This window comes from Engraulis encrasicolus, chromosome 20 (assembly GCF_034702125.1).
Source record: "Engraulis encrasicolus isolate BLACKSEA-1 chromosome 20, IST_EnEncr_1.0, whole genome shotgun sequence".
Classification (NCBI taxonomy): Eukaryota; Metazoa; Chordata; class Actinopteri; order Clupeiformes; family Engraulidae; genus Engraulis; species Engraulis encrasicolus.
Window position 1 is genome coordinate 9,670,417 of NC_085876.1, and position 16,380 is coordinate 9,686,796.

General features: G+C 42.1%; 2 protein-coding genes and 1 long non-coding RNA gene across 5 annotated transcripts in view; 2 read left to right on the forward strand and 1 right to left on the reverse strand.

The window, feature by feature from the left end:
• The window catches only part of fam91a1 (family with sequence similarity 91 member A1), a 42,045-nt gene extending 38,834 nt beyond the window's left edge, over positions 1-3,211 (reverse strand). Inside the window, exons 1-3 of the mRNA XM_063185364.1 lie at positions 3,123-3,211; positions 2,418-2,502; positions 1,068-1,219 (exon numbers count right to left, since the gene is read on the reverse strand). Coding sequence (XP_063041434.1) covers positions 1,068-1,219; positions 2,418-2,502; positions 3,123-3,194 — 309 coding nt within the window. The 5' untranslated portion in view covers positions 3,195-3,211. The remainder of the gene's footprint in view (positions 1-1,067; positions 1,220-2,417; positions 2,503-3,122) is intronic.
• A 174-nt stretch (positions 3,212-3,385) lies between these two features.
• The window catches only part of klhl38a (kelch-like family member 38a), a 34,602-nt gene continuing 21,607 nt past the window's right edge, over positions 3,386-16,380 (forward strand). For 2 of the 3 annotated variants that reach the window (XM_063185366.1, XM_063185370.1), the window contains exon 1: positions 3,405-3,466. In XM_063185366.1, the coding sequence (XP_063041436.1) occupies positions 3,405-3,466 (62 nt within the window). Of the gene's footprint in view, positions 3,467-16,380 lie in introns of all 3 variants that reach the window. The other variant, XM_063185367.1, reaches the window with a different exon arrangement.
• LOC134436239 (uncharacterized) lies at positions 8,931-11,302 on the forward strand. Its single transcript, XR_010032175.1, has 3 exons — positions 8,931-9,346; positions 10,420-10,487; positions 11,028-11,302. It is a non-coding gene; the product is annotated as an uncharacterized LOC134436239 (long non-coding RNA).

Sequence of the window (16,380 nt, forward strand, 5' to 3'; positions counted from 1 at the left end):
AATTCATGCAAATGCAGTTCTAGAGTTCTATCTTGCCACGAAAAGTTTTATTAAAATCTGCATCGGTCGGACCCCAAAGTGTTTAATTTCATCTGAAATTAATACTCTACTCCTCTCTGTCCTACTCTATCCAAGTATGTGTTCAAGCATGTCATAATGAAGTATCCATGTTTTATTGTGATACTGTAATTACTTGGGTTTGTTGTTCTGGAGAATTACCTGCTCATCAGTACTAAATGAGATGAGAAAAGGGTCCTCCTTACAATATTGTAATACATAACACCACAGTTTGGAGAATTGTGTAGAAAACAGAAATGGTTAGTTCATTTTGGGAAAATATAGGCACGCTACAGTGCATGGATATGAGGCTATTTTTCCCAACCTCTGAAATCAAAGTTTCATATATGCCACAATGACATATATATATATATATATATATATATATATATATATATATATATATATATATATATATATATGGCACTGTCTTTCTAAATGATCAGACATGTGTAACAGTGTGCATTTTTTTCTGAAGAGGTGCCCTCAAATCCAGCTTAATGAATGCAGTCATGTGAAAATGTATACAGGTGACCAGGGCATCCCACTGGATATGATTTCAGTCCATCTGGAATCATTCCATTGCATTGAAAAAGCTGCACTGACCATATATGGCATTTTGTTGGTCATATCATAGTGGCTTTTCACAATATGGCCCTGTCATGCAGATGGGACCACCAGACTCAAACAGGTGATAACAACACTGCTACAACATCACAGAGTCTTAAGTAATAGATTAAGACATGGTCATAATTATTTTTGTAACGGCAACCTTATAAAAGAGGCTTTGCATGAAAGGGTTAATAGCGCATGATAGTGGAGGTGCTATGGCTTGCACACCATGGCGACCCAAGTTCGGCTTGATCCGTCCTGGGTCACGTCCCGGGTCTCCTTCCTGCCCTACCCTGTCTCTCTTTCTCGCTACCACTGGTTTGCTATTCCGCTCGTTGCCATCAGTCACAACAAAAACAAAAAGCCACAAAAAACGAAAAATGTTTCCAAATCTTTACCTCCATGATACTGATGTAGTATGAGAAGGGGGTGACTCGGAGGCCTTTGACCATGATGTCAGACAGGTGGTAGGGGTAGAGCATCAGGTGCTCACGGCTGTACTTCAGGAGCTCCTCGTAGTACTTGCGCTCATCCTTCTTCACGTGCCGCACTGCCGTAAGGTAAGGTAAGTTAAGATGACGTTATTTACCCCCAAAGGTAGATTTGGTTGCAGGTAAATGTAGTAAAAGCTAAACAGAAAATTAATTACACAATACTGACTGGACTGAGGACACATTCAGCACAAGAGCAGTCATGGGTAAAGCGGTCATGGATATGAGGGCCTTGTAGCCCCATAAGCTGACTCTCGCCACATGAATGAGTTCTGCTTTGATCCACGAAAATTCATCTGGAAGTATGCAATGCACTAAGGTATGAGAAGGCGTCGTTTTAATTTTTTAAATCCTTGCACGTGATTGGAGAAACCACTTATGTAACATTTTTTTGTGCGTGGCTACTGTAACTACACAAAGACTCAAAAATGCAGTTGAAATAACAGAATGATTGTCAGCGTGTAAGTCCATGTGAGTGGCCATTGTTGTCTGACACCGCTGTCACGTTTCACTTCTTTACCCCTTCTCCATTATGTTTAAACTTTGATTTACGTCACATCTCTGAAAATCCCACCATCCTGATTGGTTCTACAGCATGGTAGTTTGGGAGCAGGGTTAATGTGAAGGTCTTCCAGACCCTTCTCTGGCGAGAACCAGGCAATGTAGCCCAAGGGTTGCTGGGTCGAATCCCGACACCACCAAATCGGTAGGAGGACTGACAACCAAACGCCGCAGCCATTCTCCTTTATGACTGAGGTACTATTTGCACTGCTCCCTTAGATGATCTGTTGGGCTGCCCTCTTGCAAGGGTGAGGCATGAATGCAAATTCATTATGCAGTGTGCTATCGTGCTGTGTAACAATGAGAATGACTTCCCAGTGGGTCTGATACACTTCAGAATATCATTAATGACACAATAAAAGTGTGCCAGGAAGAGTGAACACGCCCAGTGTTATAACATATCCATCTTCTTATATGCATGTTCCCTCTTACACCCCAATGCAAAATTCCTTGAATGCATGCACAAGGCTGCAAATGTGACATGTTATATGTAAATACTGATGCGGAATTACCTTTGAGGGGAAATTAAGTATTGCCCTTGTGCTGTATTTGACCATGTAGAATTCAGAACCCAATACATTTTCATCTTCAAGACATGGCAACAATGCAGTGCGGCTTAAGTCAAAGACCAAGGCCCCATGGGCACACTTGTAGTGCACCTGCAAAGTGTTTGACATCTGAATGCATCGTCCTCACCTAGGTTATTGCGGAAGCGTAGCTGGTTGCGGATGCTGTACAGGAGAACATGTTTCTCATACTCCCTCTGCGAATTTCCAAGGCTCTGTGCAATGACAAGATAGACATGGACATTAAATCACTCAAGCACCTGAAGGCGATTTTAGCACCAAATGATACCTTACACAGTGGCACATCTACAATGCGATTCCAAGCAAACAACTCTACCGACCTTTTTGAAGTTTGAAAGGTAACTGGGCACACTGTAAGCTGAGCAGCGCTAAGCCACTTCATTGGTGGGCTACAGGAGAGGCTAATTTTGCTAGCTGCAGAGGCTCCATCGGATTTGACATTATTTCCTGGTTTCCTAAGCACGGCCGATATTTCATCTTTTTTTTCAAAGCACAGGACTCATGCAGCAATTATGGCGTGGGTTATGCTTAATGCTAACCACACAGCTTGCAATTGTAGACTGCATTGCATACTTTTCAACTGGCTAATCATGCGGCTAACAGATAAACATAAAGGGCCACTGCAAAGGAATTCTTGTAACGTTATCCCTGGCCATAGGATGAATGGAAGCAGGCAAAAAAAACTGATGCGGTTGGTGAAATCACTTCAGCAAAACTGTGTTGTCAGGCAAATGCAGCAGTTACGACGAAAAAGAAGGGACTGTGCCAGATGCCAGCTACCTTTACCCACAATACATTTATGAACGCACTGTACCTGTTTGACATTTGCTGGTAGCTTGTTCCACGGGTAATTTTGCCTGATGTGAAATTCCACGTCTGTATTCATTGCTATTATCTGAATCCACGGTTATGTAAATGGATTGCAACGGGATTTTGGGTAAGTCCACTGTGACTATACCCCCCGAAAATTAAAACTATGATTTGACAGCTATTTAAAAGTTCAAATTTGCCTCTAACCGAATATTATTTTCCCCTTTCCTATGGATGTCCACTTCCTTGTTGTATTTTCGAGCGACCGTTCGTCACGCTCTCGGCAATGTTCGTCACTTCCGTTCTGGGTGTGACTGACCACAGACTGACAGGTCTTCAATGGATTAGGTAAGAAACATTTAACATAATTATTAGTCTCATTATGTGGCATTGAAGACGCACTGTAATATTTGCCACCGTATCACATGCAAAGGTGACGATGTTGCCTGTTTAAATATAGCACATTCCTAAACCACACTGCTGTACATTGCAGCATATGATGTTGAGCATATCCCTGAAGATCATTTCAACTACATTTTAATTTTGACTAAATAGTGCTGACATGTATGATTTTGATAAACGGCTGTAGGCTACAGTCCGTGAGGATATAGTGACACAAAATTTATGTAGTGTTTAAATTTGCCAAGGCACTCTTGGAGGGGATGGGTGAGGGTCAAGTTGAGCAGAAGGATAACACATGCATACCACTGGTGTTAGTGCCCAGTGTATGTGCAGTGTAGGGTTGCAGGATCAGCAACCCCAACTCTGTGTGTGTGTGTGTGTGTGTGTGTGTGTGTGTGTGTGTGTGTGTGTGTGTGTGTGTGTGTGTGTGTGTGTGTGTTAGAGGTGTGTCGTTCAGAGCCGGTGTTCTGTCGAGATATGTTGCCTCGTCGAGATGAGCGACCGGTAGCCTTACTCGATAGTGGTGTTCTATCGATTTGCGCTGCCTCATCTAAATGAGCGACCTTGATTTTCCGTGGAAGACGTTTCAATCGGTCATGGTCCACGTTACATAGGACTGTTTTAATAACCATTACTTTATTTAGGCCTATTTCACGGACAGGCGTGTGCAATCGTTTGTGCGGAGTTTAATAAGAACGTGTGGCTGCTGACCACTAAAAAAACGTGAGCCTCGTTTGAGCAAGTTAAGAAACGTGCCATATGAAAGAGACTGAGCAGAGTTTGCGCAAATACAGGACTAGAGAAAGTGTTTGGGATCTGGCTACGGGTTGTTTAATGCAGCCATTTGCTGTTGGTTTGGTTTCAATGAGACGTGGGACTATGGCAAGCGGTTTTAACATTTAATAGCCAGAATGGATATGTGTTGCAGATATCTGTAACTCGGTTTCGCCTAGTCAAAATTAGCATTTCAGATATCCGCAACGACATTCCTCCTATCCGTAACTGTCATTTCGGATATCCGTAATGAATTCTGGATAGGGCAAATGACGTCACGTTTGCCATTCATTTCAATGGGTGATGTAATTTTGGACATCCGCAATTCTATTTTGGATATCCACAACATAGATTGCAGATATCTGCAACTGAATTGCAGATATCTTTAATTGCAATTCGAGATATCTACAATTGAATTTCGCCTAGTCAAAATGTCAGTTCAAGATATCTTCAAATCCTTCTAATTCAAGATATCTATATCTTCCTTTTTGGATATCCTTAATTGAGTTTTGACTAGGCGAAATTCAATTGCAGATATCTGTAACTGGAGTTACGACTAGTCAAAATGACGTTTTAGATATCTCATACTGGAGTTATGGATAGGCGAAATGTAATTGTAGATATCCACTATCCAATTATAGATATCTGGAAATGATTTTTGATTAGAGATATCTCAAATTGGAGATATCTGTAATGTTCATTCTGCCTAGTCGAAATGTAATTAAAGATATCTAGAATAACAGTTTTGACTAGGCGAAATGACGTTACAGATATCTGTATGCAAATGACCCATGCACGCACCACCAACCCCCCTCCCCTTCCCCCACCCCTCACATTTGGCGGGAGCACACAAACACACACACACACACACCGCCCATTTTAATGATTAGTTGCACCTGTGAAATGGACAACGAGCGTCAAGAAACCGTTTTCAATCGTCTTTTCAACATAGCTACTCGTGCAAGAGCAGAGTTGGCAAGCTCCAGTGCAGATCATGCCTAAACTAAAGTTACTTCAACGCGACGACCGACTGTTTCATCGAGTACAGGGTGAGTTCTGTTTTAAATTGGTACAAGTGTATGCTGTGAGTCCAACGGTTAACTTTGAACCCGTTCGAAAAGCTCGGTATCACCATTCATACACCATCAATTGAGAGTGCAGGTTTTTGTCGTTAATAGCAGCTTGTGGTTGTTGTCTATAACCGGGAAAGGCCGTAGGATGCAATTTGGCAACAGTTTTACTTGAACTTGGCACACATCAGCAGCTACCACAGACATTTAGCACATTAGCTATGAGGGTGATTCTTTACTCTGCATAAAGGTGTTTGTTTTGTGCTGCTTAAATATGCAGTTGTTGTTGAATTGCTGTTCCTGTCTCCTTTTTTGATCATGTCTTGGGTTGTAGTTACGTCAGAATTCCCCATCACGGGAGCGCGCGAATTTGAAATGGTGGACAACCTGGGCTTGGAGCCATTGTTGAAACCATTCAAAACTTCATTTTTTCGATCTGACACAGAATATTTTTAATTAGACCTAAAGACACACCATTGTTTAAAAGCTGAGAACCTCAGCTTTCCATAACTGAAAGCGGTATTTTCCTAGCATCTACCAATCCGAAGGTAGCCTACTTTATGTGCGGAATTACTTTTCTAAAGATAGCGTTTTGTTTCCTTGGAAACGGACGCGGTTTATGTGTTACGCACACGCTATTTGACTCGGTTTTGCACTATTATCAGTGCTTAATTTGAGCCGGATCATGCCGGAACAGGATCCCCCACCTCGTAATTTTGACCCCCCTGTGTTCCGGGACTTATTATGGCTGATCCGGAACCTCTCGTGAATGAATAAAAAAAAAATATTGAGGCTACTATATTGTAACGGACTATCTCTGCCTCCTCAGGAGTGAGAGTGCAGCATTATCCCATGTTCGCTACATTTCCCATCTCACTGAGCAGCCTATAGGCCTAGGGGTTGAGACTGTCAGGATCACAACAACCACAAGCCGAGTGAGCAAGCGAGAAGGAACCATGAAGTGTGCGCGCAGAGAAGACCATCATTTCTGAATGCTAAAGCCAGACACTGATGTGCGCTGTTCCAAATTGAGACCGAGCGCGCAAGTCTGCAAACAAGGGTTTGCAAAAGTGCACTAGCCTACTTAAAAAATGAGAAAAGATGTTCGTTGTGTTGATCTAAGTTATTTCTTATGTGTTGGTCAGTGTTTTTTAAATTCATATTTGGAAAGGTAACAAGGCTAAACCAAAGGCAGTCGTATTGCTGCCTGACGCCCAACTCACCTTTAAAACTTAAAAATAGCCTACAGTCGGCTGCACCGTTACAATATGGTAGAGCTGAAGGCAACGCGCACCGACTGAAAAAAAACTATCGACATATTTTATCGTCGCGACGCACGGGGATGTAAGTTAATTATTCGACATATTGGATTTCCAATGGAAAACAAAGCCATCTCACAAAACTAGTGTAAGAGAGTGTGTTTGTTTGAGTGAAAGGGAGAGGATTCTGAAGTGCTTTTGGGGACTTTTGGGGTCTGCAAGCATGGAGGAGGCCAAGTTAAAATTTAGCAACATTCAAGACGAAAGTCGCGACCTCCCCACTTTTATTGCAGTAGGAGAAGTCCAGCGTTTGCGTGGCTATTTTGGTGGGGGAAGCGCAATTGGTAGCCTACTGCTTGTCCCATACATTAAGAATCATAACTATAGATCTACTAGGCTACATTTCCATCCCTACTATAGGTCCTACTCCCTACTGACTAAATGTAGGCTACGTGAAGTTGCCCCTCTCTCGTTGTTTGTTCATATGCGCGGATGAGATGGAAAGCCTGGCTGTGCCAAACATTGTTTAAAAGTTTTCATCAAATTTTGGTCGGCACACAAGGTTTTGGACATAGCCTACTAGTGGCACCTGGGCTGCGTTTGGTGCATTGATCAGTCATGTAGCCTAGCGAAAAAGACAGCCTGGGTGACAGGATGAGATCTTCCTCGGCTGGCGAGCGCTCAGCATGTGTGCGCGCGTTTCCTTCTCTCCCAAGACCAGACAGTTGCTTACAAGTCAAGTTGAGCACGAAAACAGCAAAGACAAGGTGATAGGCCTATTTCATTCAAATAGGGCCTACACGCTCCAAATAAAACATTGGTCGGATGGATTTCCAACCGGACCGTAGCGCGAGCAGACAGTCAGTGTGAAAAGCCAAGTCTACCGGGAAAATCGCCGCTCGCTTACCATCAGTGCGCGAGCCCTGAAAATCGCAGCTCGCTTACCATCAGTGCGCGAGCCGTTGAAACAGTGAAGTGGCATATCGCAACAGCACATGCGGATTAGCCAAATTATATGCAACAAAGTCGCCAACAAAGCGTGGATTTAACGTTTAATAGGCCTATGCCAACGTTGTGTGAATACGAGAAAGGATAAGAATTGGACAGCCATGCACTGTCCTTTCAATAGGTAGACTAGTAGAAAACCGCTTCGGTTTCTTTTCACCTCATGGGGAAAGCATAATTTCCATGCACTGCACGAAACTACTAAGCATAAAGTTAGCGATCAAACAAAAAATATTTGTTGTTGTCATTACAGCATTTAATAGGCTATGGCTGTTGTTTAAAATAGCCATTGGATCGCCAACCGTCCCTTGTATTAAGAAACAAAAGTAGGCCTATAGATATGAGCTGTCATGGGACTCAATGTCGTTAAAATGCAGGGAATTGCATCTATTTTTTTCCCGTTTTTATTCGTTTGCGTAATAAGTTTTTTCTGTGCGTTCCGGGACCTCTGTCCAACTCATCGTCGCTGTGATGTCATATGTGTTTTGCGTTCCGGTACCTTGTGATTTACAAATTAAGCACTGACTATTATGGATGAATTTCTAATCTTGACATGTTAATGGACAATCTATGCGAATTTCATAATGTGTTTTTATGTGATATGGGAGTAAATGTGTTTACATCCCGTCTGGGATTTGTTAAACTAGCTGGCCCGCTAGTTAGCTAGCAAGTGCTAGGTCTCTACACTACATCATGTCAAAAGTGGAAAGATTTGCCGACACTCAAGGCTGTGGATAAAATGAACTGGTTCTGTGAATATTTTCAGAATGTTTTGCTTTGACAAATTGCTGATATTAAACATCCACATCCTGGTGTTTCTTTGTTTACGCTTGGGCCATTGAGACAGATCGAGTCTAATATCTATTACTTACTTGCTATATAGCTAACTAGCGGACTAGCTAACAAATCCCAGACGGGCGTACTGTTAACACATTTTACTCCCATGTTACATAAAAACGCATTTTGAAACTCGTACAGATTGTCCATTAGAATGTCAAGATTAGAAATTCATCCATAATAATGCAAAACCGAATCAAATGACATACATTTATCGCTTCGTCAGTCTGTCTGGCTCATTGGTCTTGCTTCATCTCCGCTCCGTTTCCAAGGAAACAAAACGCTATCTTTAGAAAGGTAACCCCGCACATAAAGTAGGCTACCTTCGGATTGGTAGATGCTAGGAAAATACCGCTTTCAGTTATGGAAAGCTGAGGTTCTCAGCTTTTAAACAAGTCACATGGTGTGTCTTTAGGTCTGATTAAAAATATTCTGTGTCAGATCGAAAAAATGAAGTTTTGAATGGGTTTCAATGGCTCCAAGCCCAGGTTGTCCACCAGCAGCGGTAGATCACCACCAGGGGGCAGCACTATGACGTCAGCTGCAACCCAAGATTTTTAAAATTACTGATAGGCTGGTGTCTCATTTACTGTGGCAGAGGTCTGATCATGATGTTGCCCTGCCCACAGAGTTTGACTGAATAATAATGGTACTGTAGCCTAGTGTTGTAGAAGCAGTACAATGTTGATTTGCTTCTGCAGTGCATTCATACTTAACCTGGGATAAAATGACAAGCATGCATTTTTGTTTCATTTTCAAAGTTAGGCGACGAGGACATGATGAGGACAAGCACTGTCAAGTCCTCTTCAGCTCCAATGATTATATCCAGTGCCCAAGGCTCCACGTCTCTATGCACCATTCATCTCAACACTAACCAAATGGTAAGGCTTCACTAAAACAAAATCACATTAATTGACTGATTTCTAACCTGAATGCCTCTTCTTGCCTATGAAAAGCGTCTCAGCAATTTGCATCTCACAGAACTGAGACAGTAACTTGGGAAATCCCATTCTGCTTTGCACAATCATTCCCATCCGAAAGACGGCATGGAGTTTATCCTCAGCGAGGGTACCAGACCACTGTCTCTCTACAATTGGAGAGCTGGGAGACGTGGAAAGGCGATGGATGTTTGTTGGAATAGATACGACTGACACGATTGGCTATGGCTACGTATGCCCAATAAACAGCCATTGCAATCGTAAAACACACACCCCCCTACTGGATTTACAGTAGGCAGGTCTGCAGACCTTTTTTAAGTTGTGATTAGGTCTGGTTATAATCAGACAACCGAGACAGTCATGCCTTCCAGAACTTGCCATATGCACGCCACTCCACCTGCACTGGCTTGTATAACATATGATTCTCACATTAACACAGTATTGCGAGTATGATCGCATTTTAACAAAGCAATGACACGTCTGGATGAACTCTTAAACTGTTCTCTCTCTATTATATCTCCCCACTCCTGAAATTATTTGTTGATTTAGTCTACAATTCAGCAGTTTCCAAACTTTATTCCCTGTGCACCCCCTTGTATATTTTAATGTGGTTTGCTCACCCTCGGCCTAAGCGTGTTTGCACTATGGGTTAGCAAATCACCGCACATTATGCAGAGTCATTTTGGAGAATCCTCATTCCCAATAGACCCAATATTTTTCTGCCGTCATTACAATGGAACTTGTTACATGACAATATAAATTACACTATGAATTGCACTTCCAATGGACCCTTCCAGCATACAATTCACTATACAGTTAAAAAAAACCCTACTACTTATTGTTCATTAATGCTGTTTAAAACACACACATATCCACCATTACTGTACTCTATTCATTTTGTGCACTCCCTTATGGAAGGCCGCGCACCCCAGTTTGGGAAACCCTGGTCTACATATTTCACTAAAAAGAATTGATTACATGATTACTCCTAAAATAATATGCCATATGTTTTTCAGGTGGCTTTGTAACAGTGATTGTGGGAGGATGCTGTGCAGGTGTCAACATGAATGTGCCGGAGGACTAGGTATGTGCACAGAAAATGAAAGCAAAACACACTGTTAACTGTATTCTGTACCCGTTGGAACATGACATTGTAATGTGTGTGTGTGTGTGACGGAGGTGTCCCTGCACGGTTCGACTTGTGTGATTCAAGTGTACAAAAAAATTGCATTCTATAGGTGTGGGCAGACGTTGCTAAATGGTTACGGATGTGGTCTTATGGCCAACTAGCACTTAAGATCAGAAGGTTGCTGAAACAAGTCCCACCCTTACCTCTCCCTTCACCTCCATGCATGACTGAACTGCCCTTGAGCAAGGCACCTGGCCCCAAATGGTTCCAGGGACTGTAACCAATACCCTGTGAATAAGTCACTTTAGATAAAAGTGTCAACTAAGTGTAATGTATTGTGTGTGTATTTACACAAGATCATTGGGTAGTAAACTTCTAAATTCAAACCCCTACTGATGGACTCCACAACCTAGCTTAAGTTTTTGGGTATACTCACTTTGCCTGCGCACACTCATTTAAAACCTCTCTGTCTATCTCTACTGTTTTGCTGACTAGAGTATGCTGGCGTCGACACACCACCTCCTCCCCTTCAGACTCCAGCGAAGGTTGGTCCCTGTCCTGTGAGGAGAGGATGCAATGGGTCTCTGCTTCAGCCGTGGCACCTTCTCTACAACCCTCGCCACTGTCACCAGTTTGTCCCCATCCTGTGAAGGGGGGTAGGCTTTAGCCCCCTGCCTCATCAATCGGCAGGATAAGCGCCCTCTTCTTTGAAACAGGACATGTTTTATTGATGCTCTACATGAGTATTATATACATGTATATATACAGTGCCATGTGTATGTTTTTACCTCCCCTACTGATTTTGTTTACTTTTTTGCACATTTGGCACACTTAACATTTTCAGATAACCACACTAATGTAAACATTACCCATGACCCAAGTAAGCATAAAATGCAGTTTCTCAGTGATTAATTTATATTTTCTCAGAAGCTTTGTATGCATTGTCAATGTTTTTTTTTTTTTTTTTTTTTTGTAGCAAATGTGAGAAGTCTTGATACTCTCCTTGTCAGAGGTGACTTTGGCCGTTGAACTCTGACATGCTTGCAATGTTTACCTAGTCTCTTTCTTATTGTTGAGTCATGAACACTTCCATTTCATGCGGTAATTAACACCTCCCATTGGTAAGATATTGTTCTGTGTTCCTTTCTAAACTCTTGGATCCACAGTCACTGTCTTCTTGGGGTAATTTTAGTGTGACAGCCAAAATGTTCACCATTACATCATGTATTCTCCATTTATGGATAATGGCTCTCACCATGGTTTGCAGATGACCCAATGATTTAGAAATAACTGAAGAACCTTTTACAGTCTGAGACATGTAAATTATTTTTATTACAACCTGCTCCCGAATGTCGATGATTCACAGTGTGATGTCATGGGTTTGATATGAATTATCTCTTGGTTTGAAAGGCCAGGTAGTAGTCAGACTTTGGCAGCTGTGAAATACAACTCTGCTATCCAAAATGATTTAGATTAATCACAGATACCTTCTCATTTAACAATTTACTTTTTCACACAGGCTCATGCAGGTTTTATGGCATTTTTCTAACAAATGAAATAACCACTGGAACACTGCATTTCACGTTTGCTTGGGTCATTCTTGTTTAATGTTTACTGTGTTCAGTGATCTATACACAACAAAATTGCATTTTATGTCTCACCCGTGCAAGGGGGCAGCCCCCAATGGCGGCCCAAGGGAGCAGTGCGTCGGGATGGTACCATGCTCAGGGTACCTCAGTCACGGAGGAGGATGGGGGAGAGCACTGTTAATTAGTCCCCCACAAACCTGGCAGGTTGGGAGTCATACCGGCAGCCTTTGGGCTACAAGTCTGACGCCCTCACCGCTTACCCATGACTGCCCATAAATATATTGACTGCAAGCTTAACTTTGCAGATAATGTTGATGCCGTATGCGAAAAGGCCAATCAAAAGTTGTTCTTAATCGAGAAGCTGAACGGCAACATCTTGGAGAGGACATATGTAAGCCTAATAGAGAGTGGCCTTACCTATAACAGTTCTGTTTGGTATGGCCACCTCACCTTACTTAAGAACAGGCTGTCCAGAGTGGTAGGAAAGGAAATATTATATGAGGAACTCACAAGCCACTGGGCAGTCTATACAGGATACAGTTGACAGGAAAAGACTGAGCATTTTAGATGATTCTACCCATCCTCTTCCCTCTAAATTTGAACTGCTGCCATCAGGTAGGCACATCATTGCAAGGAGAAACATCTATAAACATTATTTTATACCATGGTAAACAAGCAATGGGAAAGCTAGAGGTGTAGGGTCTGGAACTACTGACTGATTTGTATTTGTGTGCTGGGAGGGGGTTGGATGCAGCGATTTGTTCGCCTGTTTTTGTCTATTTGTGTTTGTATTCAGTGAGACCAAAGGCAATGTTCATGCTGGTATGACAATAAAGTATTTTCTATTCCATAATAAAACGTTGTTATGCCATCTTTTTTGTTTCCATCTTGATCTTGCCTCTTGCTTTTCATGTCTGCTTTCATTTAATTACCCCCCTTCATGATGGTGTGTTAAGGGTAATGCCTTACATTAAAATTAATGTTATGTAGCCTAAGGGACTGCTTTGAAAGTACAGTAATAATCACTGATGCATTACACTTCTTCGGTAACTTGCCCAAAACTGATGGTAAGTAAGCCAAACAACCTTTGGTTGAAATATTTCTGGAGGCAGTAGTTTTTTGGCAGTGTAATATCATAGCCCTTTACCTCTATAGCACCTCTCTGGTAATATTAGCAGGCAGGGCTCATAACTTTTTGCATCACTAGCCCAAATGGCTAGTAGGCAAAACTGGCTTGTAAGGTCTTTTCTACCAGTCGAATCGAAATTTAAGCAGCATTTAGTATGTTGGCTGATATTAATTCAGTGTAAAATACAAGACAGCGTGAAGGGCGAGATTTGACAGACAGAAAAGGCGTCTGTATCACGTATTTTGTTTGTAACAACGAGTCTAATGGAGCCATTAACCAGCATGGAGAGGGAAACAACACAAATCGGATACATGTTAAACATTTTAAGAAATCGTATCAGACTATAATCTGTTTATTACCATAGTAGTTATCTTTAAATAGTGCTTTTCGTCGTAGCTTGTTCAAATGCACCGCCAGTAAACACATCAACAAGGGAGCGTGAATTACATATCCGGCTAAAACGTGGAACTAAGTGGCTAACCAATCAGAATTCGGAGGGGGCGGGTCATGGCAGAGTCTTACTACGTCAAGGAGGGTATTTTACACTATTCAAAATGACGTTTGAGATATCTTTAACTTTCATTCTGCCTAGTCAAAACTGAATTACAGATATCCATAATTGTTATTTGAGATATGTGACGAGTTGAATGTCGTTTTCAATGACGTCATTGCAGATATCTGTAACTCAGTTTCGCCTAGTCAAAATACAATTGTAGATATCTATAACTATCATTTTGAATAGTCGAAATGACGTTTCAGATATCTCCAATGGCTATCACGACTATCCAAAATACAATTGTAGATATCCAGAATGACGTTGTTGATATCTACAATGACAATTGCGGATATTCGAGCATAGCTAATAAATGATAATTCCGCTTGCCATANTGGGACTGTCTCGCAAGGCAACATTGCCATATGAAATTATGTGCTATGGGGATAAACAAGCGCGGTTTAGAGATTCCCGGATAGCTATAGCGTATTGTGGCTTTGTTTTGGTAGCCTATGTCTGTCAATTTATGGGCAACACCTCTTTTAATGACCGGAATCATATTTTCAAAACATCCACACCAGTGCATTTCTTATTATTGCACCAAACCAGCCTTAAGCTACTTAACCCATACGAGAGTAGCCTATGCAATTTCCGGACTAGTCTACTGCCAATTTCAATATGCTGCTTGATGAGTTTTGATCAGCAGAGTGCTACTGTGCCATAGGAAGGAGGCTGACGACTTCTCTTATTTCAGGATATTTATTCGACTGAACACAGAAATATGGCCATCTACCAGTCGGGTTGAGCCCGGACAAACTGAATGGAATACGACATTCATATAAATGCCGCTTGCTCAGATGCATGACCCTTCCTGCCGTCTCGAGTTTGTAAACTGCGGTCGCACAATTCGATGGGCAATCACCCGCGAAAACCGCCGCGAGGGTGTGCGCATGCGTGTGCATGCTCAGTAGCGAAAAGGATCACATCTCGAGAGTCGCTCATATAGACATGACACCGGTTCTTTTGAACGGCTCCCTGAAGTGAACGATGGGAACCGGATCACAGCTGGGGGAGCCACTCGACCGTTATTTCGTTCATTTTTCATTAATTTTAAGCATGTGACCTCGACCAGAGTAATTTAATTTGGGGAAAAACACAATTGTTTGCCTTAAAGAGTGGCAAAAACGGTCCTTAGAAGCAGGAGAATAATCAGTTGTTGTTTGGACAAATTACCTTGAGGTGAAGTCAAAATATTCCATTCTAAACGCTGAATAAATCATTAAAAAAAGAGCCAAAAGAGCCAGTTTTTTGAACGGCTCTTTGAAAGGAACGAGCCACTAAGATCCGGATCCCGTCAAAGAGCCATAAATCCCATCTCTAGTGTGTGTGTGTGTGTGTGTGTGTGTGAGAGAGAGAGAGAGAGAGAGAGAGAGAGAGAGAGAGAGAGAGAGAGAGAGAGAGAGAGAGAGAGAGAGAGAGAGAGCATGTGAGAGACACAGCATGTGAGAGATCTGGGCTTTTGCCAAACCCGATCATTGATCCATATCCAGATATCCAGATGTGCATCTCTTTGCTTCTTCTCCAGCTGAATAGTGAAATGTGACTATACGGTCATACGGTTATACGGTACATCTTTACTTTCAGTGCCATGTCATTATGAACATGACACAATATTCCAGCTGGTCTTGAGAGAGACTTAAAGGTGTAAAAGTGTAATTTTTAGTAGTTTATTTCCAGAATTCATGCTGCTCATTCACAAATGTTACCTTTTCCATGAATACTAATATAATAAGTATTCATTATGACTGGGGAAATTGCACTTTTCATACATGAAAAGTGGGATCTTCTCCATTGTCCGCCATCTTGATTTTCCAGAAATATACATTTTACATTTTAGAAGCAAAACTTTACTCTACTTAAGTCACGTCAAGTTAAGCAACTTTATTTTGTCAACATCTGGATCTAAGTTACGTTATTTCCTTCGATTGTATTACACAATGACCAATACACAATAACCAATGCGATTTGTCAGTATTATTATTTGTTACTATTATTGTAGCCTATGTTAAATTGTTATATTAGTTTATTTAATTCTTTTTGGTTGTAGCCTATGTATCTCAAATGAAGGAGTTACTCCCTTACTTGCTGCTGTACTGCTTATTCCCAATTCCCGCCCCCCCCCCCACCACCACACACACACAGATCCAAAGCACACACACAGCCGCAGAAACACAAACAGGACCCCCCGCACAGCGCACACACACACACAAATACAACCCCCCTCCCAAAACACATTAGCACACATGTTGACACACATGTGCACACACACACACACACACACACACACACACACACACACACACACACACACACACACACACACGTGCTAACACATTCACACACAGACACGCACAGACACGCACGCGCACACACACACACACACATACACACGCACACATAAAGGTACACACACACACACACACACACACACACACACACACACACACACACACACACACACACACACACACACACACACACACACACACACACACCCTGTAGGCAAAACAAGGTAACAGGGGCCTGAGGGTTCAGCTGTCCACCCCACTCAAACCCTTCCCTTCAGCACCAGGCTAT